The 17,184-nt window shown below is 36.4% G+C and overlaps 1 protein-coding gene across 1 annotated transcript in view; it reads right to left on the bottom strand.

Annotated features, from left to right (window-relative positions):
- Positions 1–17,184, bottom strand: part of LOC150095256 (uncharacterized) — a 500,251-nt gene that overhangs the window by 405,634 nt on the left and 77,433 nt on the right. Inside the window, exon 6 of the mRNA XM_090410231.1 lies at positions 14,310–14,412. Within this exon, the coding sequence (XP_090266357.1) occupies positions 14,310–14,412 (103 nt within the window). The remainder of the gene's footprint in view (positions 1–14,309; positions 14,413–17,184) is intronic.

The raw sequence follows: 17,184 nt of genomic DNA, 5'->3' as shown, positions 1-17,184 counted from the left end.
TCGATGCTCTGATCGTAAAGGAAAAACATGATTGTTATCTGATGCCTATACAATCAACAGCAAAAACATGCCAGCTCGGACATTGCCCGGGTGAACAAGGTCTGTGATAACAATCGAGCGATTGGGGTTGGATCGAAAAGTGGGATACCAAAAGGAAACAGAAACTGAAACTAACAGAATTATCAGTAGGAACATGGAATGTACAGACACCTTGGATGTCAAGAAAACTAGAATTACTTCACAAGGAAATGAAGAGATATCAGTGTGATATACTAGGACTGGCAGAGATGCGATGGATATCTTCAGGAAAGATGATTTCCTGAGATGACCTCTTGTTCTTCCATCACTATCACACAGCTGAAACATTTCCCCTGCATCAATCCTATAAAAACCTTTTAGTAATTTGAATGTTTCTATCATATCCCCTCTTCTTCGCCTATCAACCAATCTCTGCAATCCACAAGCTCTAAATCTATCAATGTAGGGAGCATTTTTTATATCACTCACCAACTTGGTCACTCTTCTCTGAACCCTCTCCACAGCCTCCTCATCTCCAAGGAATCCAGGTGACCAGACCTGAGCACAGTAATCCAAATGTGGAAGTATCAATGCTTTATAAAGGGGAATCATAACCTCTTTATCTCTGGATGTCAGTGTGTTCCTCAACAACCAAGTCATCCTATGTGCAATCTTGGACACCTTAGCAATGTGTCCTCTGAACTTCATCTCCCTATCTACCAATACCCCTAAGTCCCTAGCCTCATCAATCTCTTGGAGTACCTTTCCATCGATGTAGTACACAGCTGGTAATCTTTTAATCCCAAAATGCATGACTTTACACTTTTCCACATTGAACTGACATCCATTTTCTTTTGCCCATTTTACCAGCTTATTTAAATCCTCCTGCAAACTTTCAACATCAGCTTGATTTTTTATTGCACTACACAACTTTGCATCATCAGCAAACAACTGAATATCTCCCTTTAAGCCGTTTCCTATATCATTTATATACAAATTAAACAACATTGGCCCAAGCACAGAGCCCTGAGGTACACCACTGGTCACCTGCCTCATTCTGGACTCGGCTCCTCCATACACCACCTTATGGTATCTCTCCCTGAGCCATTCTCCTATCCATATCACCAATTTAATATCCATTCCCATCTGCTCCAATTTGCGTAACAGTGTTCTATGGGGTATCCTGTCAAAAGCCTTAGCAAAATCCAGAAGTACCACTGTGTAGCCAGTTCCTTTGTCCAACTCTGATGTTATTCTATTATGAATAGTTAATAGATTGCTAAGGCAGGATCTACCTTTAACAAAACCATGTTGGCCTCTATAGAGTATCATATCCTGATCCACCCATTCTTGAATTTTGTCTTTAACCAACTTTTCCAATACTTTTACCACTACTCCTGAGATGGTGATTGGTCTGTAATTCAATACCGCAGTTTTAGAGCCACCCTTATGCAAAGGAACCACTTTGCCTAACTTCCACTCCCTAGGGACCATACCAGAGTTCAAACTTAAATTAAATATCCAGGTAAGAGGGGTTGACAATTCATTTGCACATTCACGCAACACCCGAGCTGATATTCCATCTAAGCCTACTGCAGTGTTTGCATTTAAGTTTTGCAATATATTTAATACCTCTGATTCTTTAGCTTCAATTCTCACATTAGGTATTGCTACAGGTATAGAGATATCCTCACTTGGGTGATAGACTTTTGAGAAGTGATCACTCAGTAACTCGACTATTACATCTGATTTTGTCACCTCAATACCATCAGCACCCACTAAGGTTATCCTTCCGAAGTCATTCTTCCTCTTACTTGCCACATAGCGGAAGAACTCTTTGGGATTACCCTTGATCTCTTTGACTAAGGTCTTCTCATAATCTGATTTAGCTTTTCTTACTATGCTGGTAACCTTCCTAGCTTGAGCCTTGTACTGCTCATGGGTGTCCTGATCACCCTTCTCCTTGTAAATTCTCCATAACATTTTCTTTTTTTGCAGTTCAAGCTTGATACTACTGCTCATCCATCTAATGCCTGCCTTGTTTGACCTCCTGACCATAGGGACACAATCTGATATTGCTTTCCTCAGATACCCGCTGATTTTATCCCAAGCACTGCTAACATCTTTCCCTTGCAATATGTTTTGCCATGGGATGGCTGCAAGCTCACTCCGAAGCTTGTTATAATTGCCTAACCTGTAGTTCCGTACATACCCCTTCTTAATAGAAAAATCCACAGATTTTGCAACCTCCCAAGTCAATACCACATGATCGCTTTCACCAACTGGAGGTAATGGATACAAAGTCATATGGTCATGGCATGACACCACGAAGCAGGAGTTGGTTTCCTTCTTAATAAAAAAGCTAGAAAGGCACTGTTAGGTTACAAAGTAGTCAATGAACAAATCATAGTAGCAAGATTTCAAGCCAAACTATTTAATATATCAATAGTCCAGATATATACACCCACATCTGACAGCACAGATGAAGATATTGACTTATTTTACAAAGAAATACCAAAGCAAGATGTACTAATTATTGAAGGAGATTGGAATGCCAAAGTTGAAATAGATAATGATGGTTGGGAAAAAGTAATGGGAAAATATGGTTTTGGAGAAAAAATGTTAAAATTTGCTGTGGACTACAAGATGATGATCTGTAACACAAGATTCCAGCAAAAGGAGTGTAGACAATGGATATGGCAATCAAAAAATGGGAACACCAAGAACATGATCAATATGATTATGATTAAAAGAAGATGGATAACAACAGTACAGCAGTGTCAAACTTTTCAAGGAGCAGATATAGACTTGGATCATAGTTTAGTGATTGCAAACATCAAGTTGAAACTAAAAAGAAAATATAAACCCCATCATCAGAAACGAAGAGACACAGCAAGAATAAGTGAAGCAGAAATAAGAAGGTACAGAACAGTGTTAGAAGAGAAATTTAAAAGTGTGAACAAAGAAAAAAATTTGAATCTAAGAAAGTGAAAGGGGTAATGAAGGTGATAGAAGATACAGTTGAAGAAATAGTACCAGAAAAAGAGATCAAGAAGAAGTGGATTAGACAAGAAACACTGAAGTTACTACAGGAGAAGAGAATGCTGAAGATAAGAAGGGATACATTAGAACAAATAGAAGAGCAATATAGAAGAAAGTGTAATGAGGTGAAAAAAGCAGTCAGAATGGATAAGATGAAATGGTTAGAGGCCCAATGCAATGGTATAGAACAGCACTATGGAGAGCATAAAACTAGGGAGGTGTACAAAATTATTAGAACTATTAATGGAAGGTGGCAACCAAAACAGAGCACAATTAAAGATGAAAAAAGCAAAGTATTGATGAATAAAGATAAAATTGTAAAGCAGCGGAAGAGATAATGTAGTGAGTTATATGAAGAAAAATTAGATTTAGATAGCATTGGGAAACCGATTGAAGAATTGAAGCAGATATCACCACCAGGTAATGAGTATAATATGGACATTTTAAGAGGAGAGGTAGAAAAAGCAATAGGACAGCTAAACACAATAAGAGTCCTGGAGAAATGATTGAATATGGTGGCGACAATATGGTTACAGAAAAGCACCAACTATGTAACATGGTATGGAAAGATGGGAAAATGCTAGAGGAGTGGGTGAAATCGATATTAGTGACATTATACAAGAAAAGAAATAAGCCAGAATATAAAAATTATAGAACAACTGCTTTGACAAGTCACCTTGGTAAGGTGAAACTAACACAGTGGTCACCAAAGTGGTCGATATCGACCCACAGGGATCGATATAACATTGTTGTCGGGCTCAGGGGTCGATAGAAAAATATAAGACATCATTGTACGGGTAATATTTAATTCGGTTAACTTGGATTACCTCCATCCTGAATGACAACGACACAATTAAGAGTGAATCGTGGGAACAGTGACATGAATAGGCCCTGTAAGATGGAGCAAGGTCATGAAAATAGTTATGGAGGCCAATCAAGCAGGCCAAAATGACGTATTTACCAATAAACGGATGTTGTGGTTCCCGCCCGGCTGGAGATTGCAACATGTGCACGGTTCTTATTTACTTATACTTACACGTATTCGATCTCAGTCTTATTTTTTGTGCATCGACATACAAGTGAGTGTTAATGTTCTAAAATTCATCAACATACATATTATAATTCAATCATTATTCATTCACGAACTAAACTTCTCTATGTTGAAGAGTTGAGCAGGACTGGTAGTAATACCAGTGATATTAATACCAGTATATTAATATCACTAGTAATACCAGTGATATTACTAGTGATAGTAATAGTAATATAATAATATGTACAATAAATACGTAAAATAAACGATCTAAAAACTCACATAAGCATCTTTTTTGCTTGTCCTATTATAATTACGTAATAGTAAAATAGAGGTGGTCGATAAAAAGTCGAGAAACTCTTGAAGGGGTTGACAGTCAAAGAAGTTTGGTGACCCCTGCACTAACAGAAAGATTGAGAACACAATTGAAAGCATACCTTGCAGATGAGCAAGCAGGATTTAGGAAAGATAGAAGTACAATTCAACAGATTTTGCAGTTAATAGCAGAGAAAGCTAAGAGAAAAAACAAAAATATATACACTTGCTTTGTTGATTTTCAGAAGGCATTTGACAGTATTGACCAGAAAGTGACATTAGCAGTGCTAGAATCCTATGGAATATAATGAGAATAATAATAGCTATATTAAAAGATATGTATAAGAATGCAGTTGCAGCAGTTAGAATAGGTGATGATTTGGGGAAATGGTTTAGAACAAGCAGAGGTACTGGACAAGGAAATCCAATATCACCAAGCATTTTCATTTAGAAAGAACAATGGATAAAATGAAGTAAGATGCAAAAGGAATATCAGTACATGGGATGAGAATTAACAATCTGATATTTGTAGATGACATTGTTATTACTAAAGAAGACGAAAGAATAAAACTACAAAAAAACATTGAAACTGTTAAATGAGGAAGGAAAGAGATTTGGACTTATGAACTTGGAAAAAACAAAGACATTGGTATTTGGTGAGGAACATGAAACAAAAGATACAAGTGGATGGAATTGATATAGAACATGTAGAACAATTCACATATTTGGGAAATAGAATAACATATGATTTGGACTGTAAAAAAGAAATAAAGATCAAGATTGCAAAGGGAAGCACAAATCTGAAGGCCATGGAGAGCATCTGGAAAAGTAAAGTGATCAGTCTGCAAACAAAACTAAGAGCACTGGAAACATGCATCTTTAGTGGGGTACTGTATAGATCTGAAACGTGGATGATAAATAAAGAATCAAGAAAAAGAATTTGGGCATTTGAAAGAACTTATTATAGGAAGATTCTAAGAATAGGATGGGTATAGAAAATTACAAATGAAGAGCTCTATTGGAAGACACAACCAAAGAAGAATCTGATGCAGAAGATTATAAAACAGAAGCTGTATTTGGACACATCTGCAGAATGAGTGAAAACCAGAAGATAAAGACATTCATGTTTGGTATTATGGATGGTGTAGACAGAAGAGGTAGAGCATACAGAGAATGGATAGATGACATAAAGGACTGGTGTGGAATGGTTGTACAGAAACTGGGACAATGTGCACTGGACAAAGAAAGGTGGAAGAAGATAGCAAAGGAGGCATCAGACACCAACAGACAGTGAGCCCATGGTTCGTGATGAAGAATATGAGGATTAGCTCCTGACAACCATGTTAACCTTACATTTACTGAACTTCCAGGAATGATCTATAATTCTTTTCCTTCCAATCAACTCCCTCCTACTCAACTATAATACTTCTTTTATTCAACATTAGAACGCACCAAATTAGGACTTTGGATCTTTTTTGTCAGTTACAATTTCAAATATAAAACAATTTCAAATTTTAAAACCTTACATTTTGCAACACTGAACATTCGTTCCCACTCCCATGCCCATTCGCTCAATCTATTCAAGTCTTCTTGTAAAGCCAGAACATCTGCTCTATTCCTCATAGTTCGTCACAACTCTGCGTCATCTGCAAACAACTAAATATCCCACTCCAAATCTTCCCCAATATCATTAACATAGAGGTGAAATAGCAATGGTCCTAAAACAGACACCTGAAGCACACCACTAGTGACTTTCCTCTTCTGGATATTGCTCCCTTATACACAGCTTGCTAACATCTATCAGATGGCCAATCTTCAATCAGATGAACTAGTCTAATATCATCCAATCCCATCCACTCTAGTTTGACTATCAACTTTTCATTTAGTAATATATCAAAAGCTTGTTGCAAAATCTAAGTATATACTACTGTATATCAATCTTTTTTGTCTTTATTACATGAAGCCATCACCTTATTGTAATAAGTAACAATATTACTAAAACATCACCTCCCTTTAGCAAAACATGCTGTCCATCAAAGATAATACCACTGTTTTCAACCCAATTAGGAATCCTGGTTCTCAGTAGCCTCTCCAACACTTTAAGCACAACAGCTTACACACAGATATGCCTATACTTTGATGCTTGAGTTCTGTTTCCTCCCTTATGAAGTGGTACAATCTTGCCTTCCTTTCACTTCTACTAGATAGTTCTTCAACAGTATCCAAGCAGCAATGATCTCCTTTCCACTCAACTCCTCATTCCATGCTACAGCTGTAAACTATCTCCTGAGCCTCTAATAATCATCAGCCTAGTAGTTTCACATATACCCTTTCCTTACAGAAGACCTAATATGTTTGGCAACCACTCAGGTAATCACTTCATGGTCACTCTCACCAACTGGAGGGAGATTTGAAGCCTCATTTATAATAACATCCTCTGATGAGATGATCAAATCCAAGACCCTCAATCCTCATGTGCCCTCTGTTACATACTGTCTAAGGTAGTTGTCCCTCAAAAAAGTTTAACTTTCTAGAGGACACCAAATTAGGACTTTAGATCTTGTATCAGTTAAAATTTGAAATGTTTCACTTACTCATTACTGCATATAAACTGTAACATGTTGTTTTGCTCTGAAGATGCTGGTTTGAAATCCAGCAAAATATAAGGTGTTAATAAACATACTTAACAAGCTTAACATGCATAACTTTGGATTTTTGTTTTTTGTTTCATTGGATTACTAATCATCATTTTATGCCCAGAATGTCAGTCACCTGAAGTCATCCTGCAGGATCTCTATATCATTTTAATCTACTATTTAATCCACTACTATTTAATACATATTTAATCCTTTAACATCATCAAACAAGTGGGTATCCTTGATTCTACTTCAATATATATATATATATATATATATATATTTATAATAACATATAAATAATAACCTTAGTTATAATCTACCAGATTCTTTCAGCTCTGCTATCTGATATTGGCACACTCGTGAAATCAGACACATGCAGGTGCCCAACAATAGAACTTCAACACAGACTGTAGCTACAGTTCAAAGCTAACTGAATTTTATAATAGTCGTTTTTATAGTGGTACAATGTTTCTTATAGTGTTTTTTATCTGCTTTCTATGTTCGCACACCTGAAAAAGTCAGACAATCCGATGAAAAATGTTGCATTTTTAATAAATTTCATTGTTATTCTAGTTCTCGGTTCTAAGTCAGTATATATAAATATGAACATATCCCAATTCCGAGTTAATATTACAGATCGTTAATATATATATATATTACTCTTTGATGTTTATCAGTCACTCTTATTCATATTACTCAAATCCATATCTATCTGCTCCAATTTCTGTGCCAAATGCCTTTGTAAAGTCCAATGGCATCATACTGCAGTTATTTTCTTTATCCAACTCAAATGTCATTATTACAGAAGGTGAGTAATTTACAAAGAAAACACCTCCCTTTCATAAATCCATCCTGTCCCTCCATAAATTATCATACTCCTATTCACCCACTGATGTATCCTTAACCAACTTTTATCACACGTTATCGATCACTCCTGTTACTCAGCAGTCTCTAATATGCTACACCTGTCTTGCCTTTTTTATGTATTGAAAGTATTATGCCCTGTTCCCGTTCCTTAGGATCATGTCAGCACTGAAAGTTAACATAATCAGAGACACTGCCAATTCTCTTACTCTTTCTCATAATACACAGACAGATATCCGATCTAATTAACTCATAGCTATGTTCAGATAAAGATTTTGTAATATCTTAAGCACATCAAGTTCATCTATCTCAATTCTCACAATCTTCATCTTATCATTCAGTTTCACTGTCTGTATGGGTGATGTACCCTTGCAAAGTGGTCACCCAGTAATTCTATTATTTTTTATACTGGTATTACATTCCTTTAAACAAAAAAAAATTCAATATTTCATTCACCCTGTTAATTTTCTCTCATAATCTGATTTTACTTTTCTTACGACAGACATCCATTTTATCAGTGCTTTTTACTGTTCATGAATTTGTTGATCACTTTTATTATTATTTATTATTATTATGATTCAGGCCTCCATGGAGTCACAAGACTCATCGTGGGAGGCCCATCCTAGAAAAACAAAGTCTATCATATCACTCACTCTTTGAACTCATTGACCATTCGTGCTCTCACCACTCTTTAAAGCAACCCATTCCACAGTTCAACCACCCCTCCATGCAAAGAAACTACTACTCACCTCTTGCTCACAACTTCCTTTTATAACTTCAAGGGATGGCCCTTTGTCCTTCCCCCATTCCACCAAATGACAGAACTCCCCAGAATCAACCCTGTAATTACCTCTCAACAATTTAAATGTCTCAATCATATCACCGCTCCTTCTTCTATTACCAAACTTTGCAATTCACATTCCCTCAGTCTGTCCTCATAACTAACATTGCACAGTTCTGATATCATTTTGGTTATCTGCCTCTGCACTCTTTCCAAGGTTAATTTATTATTATTATTATTATTATTATTATTATTATTCGTGACACCTCCAGGGAGTCCGAAGACTCATCACGGGAGAACACCTACTGTAGAACTCTCCGTATCCACTACTACACAGAACCTGTACTACCAATCACCTACATCAACGCCATCTACTGCCCACAACCACCACTACCACAGCTAGTATTTTTTGTCTGTAAATTGCGTGTGTTCTGAAGGGCAAATTTGTCTGCATGCGGGATGAAAAACCCGAGTTTCTGAGAGAAAAAACCCTGCTACCTCCATATGAGATCAGCTAACTCACCTTCAATTGAAAACGTCCATATAAAGATTCCTCCCGTCATGACAAGAATCGAACTTAGGCCTTTTCTAATCGAAAGGTGCAACGTACCATCGTTCTTCCAATTGCACTATGGAGGCACTTTTTTATGCCCTTTCTTTTTATTTATTTCTGCTGGTCAGTGTCCTCCTCAATATTGCAGCAATCCTCTGGGTTACTTTCACCACCTTTGTAATATGTTACCTGAATTTCAGGATGTTATCAATCATCAACCCCCCAGATCCCTTGCCTCCCCCTTCCTCCAGTACAGTTCTTCCAACAGAGTATGCAGCCCTCCATCACTTTATCCCAAACTTCAAGACTTTACATTTAGCTGAATTGAACTGATACTCCCATTTATTTGCCTATCTGTTCAGTTTATTCAAATCCTCTTGATGGGCTACCATATCTGCAGTATTACTAATAACCCTTCCCAGCTTCACATCATCTGCAAATGACTGGATATCCCCTGCAATCCATTGACAATATTATTGATAAAAAGGTTAAATGATACAGGTCCCAGTACTGAGCCCTGTGGGACCCCACTTGTAACCGTCTACCTCCATGATGCTGCTCCCTCATACACAACTCTCTGATACCTATCAGACAGCCAATCCTAAATCCAGTTCACTAGCCTGACATCTAAACCCATGTGCTGTAACTTAAATATCAGCTTATCATGTGGGGCCTTGTCAAATGCCTTTGTAAAATAAAAAAATAAATAAAATAAAATGGCAGAATATTCCATTCCCTTATCAACCACTCTCATCATTTTATTATAAAAGGCAATCACATTACTAAAGCAAGAGCACTCCTTAAAAAATCCATGCTAACTCTTACAGATAACATTATCCTCATCTGCCCAACACTGTAAACGATCCCTCAATAATTTCTCCAAGATCTTAACAACTACTGATGAAATACAAAATGGTGTACAGTTTTACATTCCAGTTTGCTAACATTCTTACAGAATGGCATTATCTTATCCTCCTTCCACTCCTTGGGTACCTTTCTCATGGCCAGATTTTCATTGAAAAGCCAGGTCAAGGGAGCTGTCAGTTCTTTAGCACATTCTCTCAAAACCCATGATGAAATTCTATCCAGTTCCAGTGCTTTATTGACATCCTAAGTAATCAATATTTGAAACACACCCTCCTCTTGCACTTCTAAACATTGAACATACCCTATCCCTCCTATTAAAAGACCTACTTCTCCAGGATGAAATACCATAAAGTGTTCATTGAACAACTCCACTACTTCTGCATCAGTCACTCCGTTCCCATTTTTATCCAACAATGTCATTCTTCCACAATCATTTCTCCTCCTACTGGACACAGAGCTAAAAAGTTCCTTAGGATTTTCTTTGGATCTCATGGCCAGTCTCTTCTCATATTCCAGTTTTGTCTTCCTTGGTTACAGGAAAATTCATCGAAAAGCAAATTCATCGAAAGACAATTCATCGAAAAGGCAATACGTCGAATGAACAATTCATCGAAAGATAATTCGTTGAAAATGCAATTCATCGAAAAATAATTCACCGAAAATTTTAAATTTTCGATAATGTTATGGTAAAAGTAATCCATTTAGAACAAAAACTGAACAATGCAGACAGCTTCTTGTACCAACGACTTTTACTAAGTTATTTAAGTCAGAGAGTTTTTGTAATACAGTACGTAAATTGGACACGTTATTTCTTTGTCGCCCCGAATATAGCTGAACTGAAAATTGGAACGGTTCAACATTTTCTTCTCAAAGTTTCAAATAGCGAATCTGAGTAAAATTCATCCCATAATAATTGCTGTGTTGAAGTCGCATATTACTACTAGCAACAATAATAATAATAATGAAGCCTGCATAGTTCAGTCGGTAAAAACGAAGCCATTTAGTTACAAAGACCTGGGTAGTTGGATCCCATTTACACATAATTTTTATCAGTCCTGTTCTACTAAAGGTAAGTTATAATATAGATACGGCTGGGCTTTTCTTCCGGAAACAGGCAAATCAGTCCCATGAACAGACATGAAACAGTTATCGGACAAGAAAGACTATAAGAACCATATTATTCTATAATTTTTCCCTATGAAAGTAGCATTGTAATCTCCTTATTCGCGGTTCAGGTTTTGTTCTAAATGGATCAATTTTCTCATAACATTTTCGAAAATTTTAAATTTTTGGTGAACTGTTTTTTCGATGAACTGCATTTGCGACAAATTGTCGTTTGATGAATTGTTCATTCGATGAATTGCCTTTTCGATGAATTGTCTTTCAATGAATTGCCTTTTCGATGAACTCTCTGGATACCGTCTTCCTTACCATACCAGTCACTCTCCTGGCCTGAGTATTATATTCTGCATCTGCTCTCCACTGCCCCACCTTATATCTCTTCCATGACCTCTTTTTTATCTGCAGGTCCTGTTTGATATTGTTTGTCATCTACTTTTCACCAAATTGTGTCCTCTTCTTCACTTGTGGAATACAACTTACTATTGCTGCTAACAAATATTCCTTCACATTTTCCCAAGCACTAATGATATCTCACCCTTTCAACTCCTCTCTCCATGGAACTGCCTCAAGTTGATATCTAAGACTATTATAATCACCCACCTTATAATTCCACATACATTCTCTTCTCTTTGATACTCCTGTGTGTCTATTCATCTTCCAAGTCAAAAACACATGGTCACTCTCTCCAACTGTGAGCAGAGATGCCATCTCGATTACAATCAGGTCTTCTGCTTCTATGACCAAATCTAAAACTCTTGAACTTCATATTCCTTCTGCTATATGTTGCTCTTCATCCTCTATGCTCCCCCTGGCTTGTAGTAGCATCCCACTAAATATCCTGTCCAGTCCACCTCTACCTTCACTATATGCTTTCAAAACCATTAATGAAATTGCCCTCCAAATCCTCCACTCTGAGAGGACATAAGTCATCACTAATCATAATGAGTACTCCACCAGTGTGTTTTCCCTTGCTATCCTGTCAAAAAATGCTGTATCCTGATACTTATATTCCTGTCAGTATATCATCTTCTATCAACCACATCTCAGAAGTCCCAATCATCTCTGCACAGGCTGATGCTATCAATGCCACAAATTTATCTCCTTTATTCCAGATACTCCTGACTTTAGTATAAAGAATCAAGGCATTGTAATTGTTTCTATACCTATCATTATCCACTGCAGACCCCACTGGATTCAGCATTACCCAATATATTCCCAAAAGAGGCTACCCCTAACTCTAGTTTCCCTGCATTGTCATTCAGAGAACAGCATGTTCTCCAGATGCCTACATTCTTCCTTATTCAAATACAAGCTATCTCTTGCATAGTTCCTCTCTGTTTTCTCAAATGTCCTCAAAGCATCCATAATCCAAATATTCCAAGCCTCTTTTTTGACACATTTTGGCTATTGTACTATTCATTTGTGATGCCCTTCTGCAGCTCTGCATTATCATTCCTGGGCAACACACACACACACAATCGTCCCTCTCTGAGTCTTCTTCCATACAACCTCAAGCATGAACTTCAAGTCTTTTTCCACCAGATTCACACTGCCTCTCAAGTCATTCATGCCCACCATCACAATCATCTCATCCACCCTTTCACTTTGCTTAGTTGCCATAGCCACACTTTCTATCGTTCCTCCAGGGAAACACTCCTCACGCATCCTATCTTGAACACCAAGGATCATCAAGTCTCCATACATCACACTTCTTACTAGTCTGTTTCTTGACTGCTCACCTGCATTCCTCACTCTCTCTCTCTCTCTCTCTCTCTCTTCTCTTACACTTTCTTTCTTTGTTCCCCTACTTACCTGTTGTTCTGGCATTTCTTCATCTCTGGTTCCAGCACTCTCTCACATTTTTCTCATTCTCTCTATTTTATTGATTCTCCTACTCCATCCTCTTCTATCATTCCCATAACTCTCTCTCTCTGTGTGTGTGTGTGTGTGTGTGTGTGTGTGTGTGTGTGTGTGTGTGTGTGTGTGTGTGTGTGTGTATCATTCCTACTCTGATTTGCTCTGCATTTGTTGTTTCCAGTCGCTTAATCTCTTCTTTCATGCTTCTCAACTCATTCACAAGACATTACACTTCTTTCAGTGCATCTCTCTCTCTCTCTCTCTCTCTCTCTCTCTCTCTCTCTCTCTCTCTCTATATATATATATATATATATATATATATAAGCTGCCTACTCTTGCTTGCCATTCATCTTCCCAATTTACACCATCTTTGAACACTTCACAATGATTCAAAATCATCATACTCCCTACTTTTATTTTTTCATTTACATTTTGCTTGTTATCCTCACCCTCGATCATGCTATTCGTCTCTCTTGGTGTGTATTCTCCTATTTCTACTGAGGTCTGTTATACTGATGTCTAAATCACAAAGTTCTTCCCATTTTCTATATTTTCCACATATGTGTACTCTCCAATCGCTCATCTGCCACATATATAACTGTCGAGATGCATAAATGCTGCAAGCACTACATAGCACAAAAAAAAAACTGTAGACTGCTGTGTAAAATATATTCCCTCCTTATATTCCATTTCTCAGTTTAGTTAAATTTTTCATACTAATTTAATAAAGAAATTACATACCTGAACAATTTAATTATATGAAAGGTAATATGAAATGCTTGATAAACTTAATGTCACAATTATGTCAGAGTGTCTACTTAAAAACAAAAATATTTAAAGATCATTATGTTCTAAAGTGTAACACTAATCACCTTATAAAAGTTTTATTTTAGATGATATTTAAACTGTTTTTGGTTTCTGAAAACAACAACAACAACAAAAAAAAAAAACTGAAGGATATATCCTTCTCTTCTAAACACAATATAAATGACAATTTAAACAGCTAAATTACATCCTTTCCAATGAACTATTATGAAGTTCCTTAGAATAAATGAATTCTAACAAATTACTACAATACATCAAACTATTAACATAATCCTTTCTTTTTAATATTAATATCTGAACTATTTCTCTTTTTTTTTTTATCCTTAACATGCTAAAGAGTAAGAATAAAGGAAAATCATTCCCCACAAAAGATATTTTCATAAAAAGCTCACTCACCAGCTATATGATATGTTAAGATCACATGCTCTCCACCTGTGGTGTGCTTCAATTCATAAATCAATGTACTGATGCCTCTAGAATTACCTTTCTTTGTAAATTGCTACATCAAATAAATGACAGTCTATTTGAAAACATAATCTCAAGTAATCCTTTTATTCAGACAGGTAATAATCTACATGAATCTATATAAGTAATTTATTTTACATGTCAAATTACTGATGCAGAATTTTAAATAACTGAAAAGGCAAATACATTATACACTAATCCCTCAATTATCTAACTAGGAAAACAATTTGTTGGTCTAATAATTGAAGGATTGATTAACTGAAGATACAGTTACATGGTGCTATAGAAGAAGACAGTCAGCAAATTAGCCTGTTCAATATCTGGTTAAAAAGTATTTGAACCTTCAATTGAGAAATTACTGTATATGTCCAATAATTATAAAGAGTGATGACAAATCAGGAAGAACTTTTAAGCATCTATTAAAACACTCAACTATTGGAACAAAATTTGTTTTGAGGGCACCAGAGTGCTACTTAGTGAAGTTTTAAGACAAGTTGGGATGGAAAGAACACTGCTCAAGAATATTATACAAAGAAAGACCAGATTTGCAGGACGTCTTCCGAGAGGTTCTTCGGGACACCTGACAAGAACTATATTACAAGGGAAGACATGGAAGTATATATTATATTACAAGGGAAGACACGTATTAGAAGATGTAGAAGACCAACTAGAGAGTAGTTCAATGACATCATGGAATGGACTGGTTTAAGAATGATGGAGGCGACAGACAGAGAGAAATAGAGAAGAGCTGCTCATCTGCTGCAACCCTCTTGCTAGAGGACACTACCGGATGACGACAATGAGTATATTAGCAATCTGGATTTGCATTTTGGTATAGTTTTGTATAATTTTCATGATTAGTGTAACTGAGCGAATATGGAGATTTCTGTGTTTGAAACAGACCTTTTATTTTGACTATTTTTGAAGCTTGCAGTGAACAAAAAATGGAGGTAAAAATGAGATTAGCAAGTCGTGCAGCACGAAAATCAAATATAATTAATGACATGGACTTTTTGAGAATGGTTCATTGTCATGAATGTATACATGGCAGAATCTTGAGAGTGTGTTTGTGGAGATACTGAACAGGAGACAAGAGAGGATATGGATATGTAGAAAGTGTGATGTTCTGTTGGATTACAAGTTATCAGTAAATATAAAACTGACTGATGGAACAAAGAGGTCATCTGCTCCTGCAACTGCAAATGACCACATTACTTGATGACAGAAAGGAAGCTAATGCAGGAGCAAATGATTGTATAAATCACAGAATGAAAGTGAGAGACTATGGAAGTGAAAGAAAGTACAGCTTAAGAAATGAAAGCAAAAGACTCAGTGAAAGTGAAAGAAAGTTAGAATGAGGAAATGAAAGAAACGAATGATAGACTGACAGTGTAATTGCCAGGATGCAAGACTTGAAAAATGAGATGATCAGAATGAGAAGTGAAATGGAAAAAAAAAAAAAAAAATGCATAGTGAGATGAGAAGTTTGGTGGATAAGAATGGATGACTGCAAAAGGTTAGAATGAAAATCAGAAAAAAAAAGATATGACAAATGACTCAAGAATAGTGATATATGGAGATTCCATTATTATATGTATGGTAAATGAGAAATTCCATAAAGTTTTCTAAGATGAAGATTTAGCAGGATAATTGATGTGGTAGATAAGAGAAGCAGTCAAATGAGTTGGTGTTGGTTGTTGTAACAATTGACATAAATGCTCTTTATGACTGGACATAAAGAGCATGTGAGGATGGATATCAAGAAGTTGTTGAAGAGAATGAAAGATAAGAGTATGGTGGGGAGATAGCCAGTGAGCTTCCGAGATATGATAAAAATGAGATAAGATGGAGAGCAGGGATCACGAATAATATATTGGCAGACCTGTGTGAGAAGATGGGAGCAAAGTTTGTAAATGTTTGGGATGCATTTGAGGGAGGGATGGAAATGTACAAAAGTGACGAGTTACATTTAAATGGATTTCGTGTGAGCAAGAGAGCAGAGGAATTAAGAGGTGAAGCAAAAGATTAGGAGAGAGGAACTGGTGATACTAAAATGATTTTAAATGAGAATGGTAATACTGTGAGTGATAATGATAGAACGAGAATGCAAGATGAAAAGGGAAATAGGGGAGTCAGGGTGGACAGGGAAGCACAATATAAAGAGAATGGCTGTTGGAAGTAGTAGTGAAGGTTTGTATGAGAACAGTCAGTATGGGAATGGGATGTACAGGATATAGTTGAGTCTGAAGAGATATATAGGATAAGTGGTGATAAAGCAAAATGGGGATGGCTAGCTGTGGAGAAATCACAACCTACAAGTGGCATGGACAGGACTAGTTACAGGCCTTTGAAAGATGCTTGAAAGTTTTTTCACTTGGTTATACTATAAATTAAAGATGCCAAGAAATTATATTCTTGGTTTAATCCTTTATCCAAGTGTAATCAAATAAAAATTTGCATGTGAAGTAACATCACAACTGGGTACTTGAACTATGACTTCTGCATCACTTCAACCTTGATATCACTTCTGAGGCTGGCTCCCATTGATGAGACCTCAATAAAGGTCGAAACCAGTCTGGGTAGTGACCCTTCCCATAATGCATAGCATTATACATGTCGGTAAGGATATGTGCATTGCATTATGAGATACTAAGATAATTAATGTGAAGTCATTAGACTCTATATACAAGTAACCCAGCTGTAATGTTACTCACATGCAAATTTTTAATGGCTCTTACACTTGGATAAAGGATTAAACCAAGAATATAATTTCATAACATCTTTAATTTATAGTTACAGACCAAAA

This window comes from Typopeltis vanoorti, chromosome 20 (assembly GCF_054136105.1).
Source record: "Typopeltis vanoorti isolate ZY-2024b chromosome 20, IOZ_Tvanoo_1.0, whole genome shotgun sequence".
NCBI lineage: Eukaryota > Metazoa > Arthropoda > Arachnida > Uropygi > Thelyphonidae > Typopeltis > Typopeltis vanoorti.
Note: the sequence above shows the minus strand (reverse complement) of the source record. Positions and strands in the feature narration are given on the sequence as shown.